The sequence below is a fragment of the Mesitornis unicolor genome, unplaced genomic scaffold (assembly GCF_000695765.1).
Source record: "Mesitornis unicolor isolate BGI_N332 unplaced genomic scaffold, ASM69576v1 scaffold29425, whole genome shotgun sequence".
Lineage (NCBI taxonomy): Eukaryota > Metazoa > Chordata > Aves > Mesitornithiformes > Mesitornithidae > Mesitornis > Mesitornis unicolor.
In genome coordinates this window covers 3,431-10,005 of record NW_010185590.1, presented here as the reverse complement: position 1 = coordinate 10,005, position 6,575 = coordinate 3,431, and the positions used below count along the sequence as shown (strand labels likewise).

At 55.6% G+C, this 6,575-nt stretch overlaps 1 protein-coding gene across 1 annotated transcript in view; it reads right to left on the bottom strand.

Moving 5' to 3' along the window:
• Positions 1-2,960: 2,960 nt before the first annotated feature.
• The window catches only part of CAMK4 (calcium/calmodulin-dependent protein kinase IV), a gene marked incomplete at its 5' end in the record, with an annotated part of 4,730 nt that continues 1,115 nt past the window's right edge, over positions 2,961-6,575 (bottom strand). The window contains 8 exons of the mRNA XM_010184888.1: positions 2,961-3,179; positions 3,429-3,581; positions 3,721-3,847; positions 3,935-4,010; positions 4,162-4,236; positions 4,314-4,404; positions 4,903-4,975; positions 5,115-5,197. Of these exons, the coding sequence (XP_010183190.1) occupies positions 2,961-3,179; positions 3,429-3,581; positions 3,721-3,847; positions 3,935-4,010; positions 4,162-4,236; positions 4,314-4,404; positions 4,903-4,975; positions 5,115-5,197 (897 nt within the window). The remainder of the gene's footprint in view (positions 3,180-3,428; positions 3,582-3,720; positions 3,848-3,934; positions 4,011-4,161; positions 4,237-4,313; positions 4,405-4,902; positions 4,976-5,114; positions 5,198-6,575) is intronic.

Here is a 6,575-nt window from a genome sequence, read left to right as displayed (position 1 = left end):
CACCGCCCCCCTCCATATCGACGGCCTCCCGCCCCGCCCACTGCTGCGCATGCGCGGCCGTCCCTCAGCAGCGCGGCAACCAATCAACGAGCGCCGCTCGCGCGGGGTGGGACACGCTTTCTTCCCGCCGCCAAAACACGCGCTCCTCCAGCCAATCAGAACGTCCGCTCCTCTGATTGCTCCGCCCCCTCAGCGTCTCCTTCGCTGGGTTTCCCTTGCTATGGCGTCCCTTCCCCCTCCCGTCGCGGCGTCAGGGCTCGCCGTGGCGGTGACGGGGCCGCGGCGGTGACGTAATCACGCCGGAGGGCTGCACCGTGACGTTAGGGGGCGGTGGTCGAGCTCCGCCCGCCCTGAGGTGTCCCGGGAGGCTCCGCGGAGCGGTGGACGGTGCCTGTCGCTGAGCCTGGGCACTCAGAAGTCTAAAAATAAATAGTCTTTGGAAAATGGGTTAAAAAACCCAGAAAAAAACAACAAAACAAATGGCCCCCAGCACGGTGCTGTTTGGCTCCATCACCTTTTAGCCCGTGTGTTCTGAGAACAGCGAAAACGGAGCCCGTATTACGATGTCTGAGACTTTATTGGCTGTCTATAACTCTGTATAAATACCTGCGATATCGGAAACGTCACCACTACACCAAAGTAGTACGTTATTAAAACATCCTGGAAACAGCACACATCCCACAACGGTGTCGCCTGTTAGCTTGACTCACAGGAGCACATTTTTTTTCTACCATTACATACTGATACTTGTGGAATAATACTTTATTGACATAACACAAGAGATTAACTCCTCTTTTTTTTTTTGCATATAGTTTTCTCCTCGAGTGCCTCCTGTCACTGAAGACCCTTGGTGTTCAAACCTCTCCAAAACCTTATTTCCATTATTTTGCAGGTCTGGGCAGGGCAGCGTTACTGAGAGGTTTCCCAGCATCGACCTCTGCTTCACAGAATCCCAGAATCCCACACCGTTAGGGATTGGAAGGGACCTCCAAAGCTCATCCAGTCCAATCCCCCTGCCGGAGCAGGAACACCCAGATGAGGTTACACAGGAAGGCGTCCAGGCGGGTTTTGAATGTCTGCAGAGAAGGAGACTCCACAACCTCTCTGGGCAGCCTGGGCCAGTGCTCTGTCACCCTCACTGAGAAGAAGTTTCTTCTCAAATTGAAGTGGAACCTCCTGTGTTCCAGTTTGTGTCCGTTACCCCTTGTCCTATCATTGTTTGTCACCGAGAAGAGCCTGGCTCCATCCTCGTGACACTCGCCCTTTACAAATTTATAAACATGAATGAGGTCTCCCCTCAGTCTCCTCTTCTGCAAACTAAAGAGCCCCAGCTCCCTCAGCCGCTCCTCAGAAGGGAGATGCTCCACTTCACAGGCCCAGGTTGTGCTGAGCGCTCGGGCCCTGCGAGGCGTTTCAGTGAGTATTTCATGTCAACAGACAGAAAAGAGTCTTTTAAGAAAAAAAAAAAAGAATAAAAGCTCATTTCTGGTCAAGACCTAATATTTTTCCAATTAAAAACCACTCCTGATCATCCGCTCTCTCCTCTGGATCAGCTCTACAAGCACCCTAACCGTAAGTGAGCTTCATACACTATGGATCAGCCCTGGCACGGAATCTTTGCGATTGCTGCTTCTGCTGTACACAAATACAGAAGCCGCCATGTGGCGTTTGCCTCCCTGCTGCTCCAGTGACAGCACCGCCCCGCGCTCTGTGCCTGGCCAGAGCTCTGAAACGGCAGCTTTCAGCTTCAGCAAAACGCCAATTTTTGTTGCAGCCCCTGGGCTGTGTGTGCCCTCCCTGGAAAAAGGAACTTTGTGTACAAATTTTGCTGCTCTCCAGGTGATTTTTTTTTTGTGGGGGGGGTCGCAGGGCACAGTCACTGCCTCAGGGTAGCAAACCCCATGCTGGATCAGGGCAGCTGCGACTGCGGAGCAGCCGCTCGGCTTTCTGTAATCCCCCACGCATAATATGGCTTTTCCTGTCTGATTACTGGTTCTGTATTAAAATCTGCAAATGCTTATCCTGTGGCTTGGTAAATAACTGCCTAAAAAAATTCCTTTTCGAGAAGTTTGTCAACTGACTTCATTAAAAAAAAAAAAAAAATCCAAGGTAGGTATAAACTCATTGTCCTCACTCAGGAAACAGCAGCACCGTTACATGTTACAAAGTCTTACAACACGCTGTAAAAAGAATTGCATTGTTCTTTGGGAAAACTCGTTGTGTAAATGGTGACCCGGAATGGCAGTGCAGAGGTGGACGAGCTGGCGTCCCCAGGCCGTGACAATCCTACCACCAGCACAGCGAGACCGAACGCGGCAACAACTGAAACCGGAGCGAGACAAAAGCACAAAGCAGAGGTCATCTACTGGCTACGGGTAACAAAGGAACCACTGGCAAACACTTTTTCCTCCGGATAGGATCAAACAGCCAGGTTCAAAGGCTCCTGCAAACCTTGTCTGGCGCAGCAGAAGCCTGCAGCTGGGTGCTGCAGCTGCGCAGCGACTGTCGGTGTCGGCGATACCCGAATGCATCCCCTCCCCAAGCACGTCAACCCTCCAGGACTATTTACAGGGACTTACAAAACTGTTGTGAAGACAGCTTACTGCTGTTGGAGAGAAGGTGAAAGAAGCCTTTTTCTGCTGTTTGCTCCACGTTTTTAAGCCACTTGGGATCTTTTTCCAGCCACAGTGGCCAAAAGTGTGAATTTGTCAGCAGATCGAGTCACCAGCCTCGTTTCTTCCATCGGGTCCATACAGACACACACACAGTGACCAGCTATGACTGCTCTGCCCACAGGACACTAAAGAAGGGCTCTCCACACAGCAGACCGCGGGCTCCCGACGCACACCGACACTCGGGGCTCTCCTGTCCCCTCCTGGCTTCCCCCAGTGCCAGCATCCAAGGGTCAGTGGGATGTTGCTTGCTGGAGCCGTGGCGAGCTGACAGCAGTGCCCAGCACTTTAGCTCTTGGCACCGCTGACGGGAACCTTGGACACGGTGGGGCAGTCACTCCGGAAAGCGCCGAGGTCCTCGGTCGCAGTGGCTTCAGGGCCGGCGGTGCCCGTCCCCTGGGGCAGGCAGGCGTCGCGGGGTCCCCCCCGGCTGCGCCCACTGCGGGAGCAGTCGTGGTGCCCGTGGTTGCCCAAGCGGCTGGAAGCCACCACAGCTTTCATGGCAGCCTGTTGCAAAGGCACAGCGGCACGGGCGGCTGTTAGCCTGTGTTTGTCCCCTCCGATGCCGCTCCATCGCCTTTCACCTCCCTCCCCAAGCCAGCCCCTGCATTGCCACGTCTCGCTGAGCATCTATCTGCTCGCGGCAGGGGATCCTTAAACCCCAGTGACTGTGGCTCTCGGAGGCCTCAGCCGTTTGCATAGGGGAGGACACAAACAGGAGCCACCCCTGGGTTTAATGGGGCGTTTTGGCCTTACCTTCAGCTTCCGTCTGGCGTTAAATTCCTGCAGTTTCTTCTGCGTGCTGTCCATGTGAGCAAATTTGGCGGCTTTCCCGGTGACCCAGGGGTGCTCCAGAGCCTGGTAGACTGTCAGCCTCTTCTGGGGATCCAGGACAATCAGTTTTCTGACCTGTAACCAGTTTCAGACACCCAAAAAGGCTTCATTTGTCAAAGTTTTGTTATTTTGTCTATAGTTTTCTCATTTATACAAGCACTGATCCAAAGACTTCACACTCGGCAGCCCCGAGCTGCGGCGCAGGCTCACTCACCAAGTCCTTGGCATTGAGGGAAACCTCGTCCCACCACGGGGACACGAACTCGTAGTCGCAGGTGAGGATGCGGCTGTACATGTACTGGTCCCCTCGCGGGTCGAAGAAGGGCTCGAAGCCGCAGAGCCTGCGAGCACAGGACAGAGGAGCTGCACCGCGCCGCCCCCACAAACTGTGCCCCCGTTGCAGTCTCACTGCCCACGGCGTTACTCACAGGATGTAGGTGATGACACCCACAGACCACATATCCACCTCCGGGCCATACGGGCACCCGTGAAGGACTTCAGGGGCTGGAAGCAGAGTTTGGGGTTCAGATGCACAAGGGTGGGAACCTCACGGTGGAGGAAACATGGCTGCTACCATCAGCCATCCCTGCACCGAGCTGTGCGCGGCCTCAGGCAGGGAGCAGCGTCCCCAGACCTCCCTCCTGCCCCAGCTCACCGCAGTACCCCGGTGTCCCGCAGACAGTTTTCATGGTGTCCTGCTCATCCACGATCTTGGAGAGCCCGAAGTCACCTTGGAGGGACACAGAGAGGCACCATTAACCCCACCTCTGCCATGGATACCCCGCAGGGGGACCACAGCACACCCACCGATTTTAAGGGGCGCATCGGGGGACAGGTCCGCGTAGAGCAGGTTTTCCGGCTTCAGGTCGCGGTGGACGACTCCATTTTCATGCAGATACTACAGGAAGAGAGAAAATGGGGATGCAGGAGGGATGGGGAGGGCAGGGAAGCCCCGTCTGCTTCGGGCAGAATTTGGGAAGAGGCAGCCACGCTCTGGAACCCACAAACACGGGACCAACTCACCCACCCGTTCCTTTGGAAACGCCAACACCTGCAGTGGGGCACGGGGAGGACATTTCCCGTTACCAGTTTCCATTTTTAAACCCTCCCGTTGCCATAGAAACCCCATCTCCAGCCGACCCGTGCTGCAGAGCAGCGCCGGCCTTCCTCCCTCTGCTCCCTCACCTCCATCGTCCCTCCTCTCCCTCATCCTCCACAGAGGTGCATTGGGAGAGGTGATGCCTTTGGTGGGCCAAGGGGGAGGGGGCAAACGCCTCTCCCCAGGGGTATTTGGGAGGGTGCAGCCCCCATGACCCTCGCCTGGGACCCCTGCCCAGGACCCCCTCACCGTGTTATCTCCAGGGGATGTGGGGAGGCCGCGCCGGGGCCACGTTACCGAAACGGCTTCCAGGATCTGCTTGACGACGTGGGCCGCGTCCCGCTCGCTGTAGAAGCCCCTCTCCACGATTCTGCGGGCACACGGGGTCAGCGCCCTGCCCCGCACGGACCCCTCTCACCCCCAACCACGCTGTGCGTCAGCCCCCTCCATCCTCGTCCTCCCGCCACCCTCCCGGTGGGGTTTGTCCCCCGGTTTGGAGCAGGGTGTACCTGTCAAAGAGCTCTCCTCCCGTCACCAGCTCCAGCACCAGCGCGATCTCGGACGGCGTCTCGAAGATCTCCTTCAGCTTGATCTGGAACGGGAGACGGGGGATGCGGATGTGGGGGCGGCCGTGCCGGGGAAGCACATGATCACCAGACAGAAGGGATTTATCGGGGCAGCCAGTGTGCTTCCCTCCGCATCTTTTCATTTAAACAGGATTTTTTTTTAAACTGGTTGGTCCAGCATCATCGTTTGTTGAAGGTGATGCTGGGAACGGGGCGAGATGGGCATGTGGTGGTTTTATCCACAGAAAAGCTCGTCTGCTCGAAGAGGAGCTCACCCAAAGATTTTTAATTTCACAGCTTCCTCAGGCACCTCCGTCCACCCATGGCTTGTGAATGACCCCCAGCAAAGCCCTGCCCTCACTGCTCTGGGAGGGATCACGCACAGGATCAAGGCCCTGGGACCCCACAGGGGCTTTTGGGAATGTCCTCTGGAGCGTTTTGCAGCAGAAGAGGCACTAAAGAAACCCTGCTTCACTCCTGACTTCTGTTACTTTAGGTCCCACGTGAAGTGAGTTTGTCTGCACAGGACCTTTGTGCCACAGCAGCAAATCTGGAATTAACAGGTCTCTCTTAAAAATATGTCAAAATGCAATCTAAAAAAAAAAAAAAAAAGAAAAATTTAAAATGGAAAACAGAAAATTTCATGCTTCTTAAGACTTTTGTGACACTGCGAATTTCATGGGGCTTTAATCATTACCTTCATAGGCTGGGTGACAAGCCGTGATACCCCGCAGGGTGAGAGACACTATGTGGCAGCTTATTGCATTATAATAATACACGGAAGCACTATAATTTTCCTATTAACTTCAAAAGTTTACAATCCTATTATCATCCGCTGTCGAGGTTGGTGCTGAACCATCGCGAGCACGCAGACGGCACCACCGTAAATAATGAACCGGCGCATCTCTCCTCCGAAAACCGCTTGAACCTGGGAGCGAGCAGAAACTGCCCTACCGAAAACTCCCCGTTTAAACATTGAAACTCCAGCTGGGTCCTCCCCCGCGCCCTGGCGGTGCTGCTGCCTGGGGAGCAAGGGCAGAAATTGCATTTTCTGTTGCATTTCTGATAGCGCAGCAGAGGAGCCTCTCCCCAGCGTCCCCCAGCAGCGGGGGGTGCGATCCTGGTCCTGTCCCCACGCCCAGGGCTTGGAAGCACCTCCACAGAACAGGGGGAAGTGCCCAATTGCCCCTAAACCCTGCAACCCCCCAGAGCCCAGGGCAGGTCCAGGTCACACAGGCCCAGGGATGCCCCTACTCCAGCGCCTTTGTCCCCATTTTCTCTGTTTTTAGGCTGTTTTGGACTTGTCTTGGCTTCGAGGCTTGTTGGAGGCTCTCCAGCCTCATGGCTCTTTGGGGGCTCCCCAGCCTCATGGCTCATGGGCGGCTGATGTGGGCCAGGCTGGAA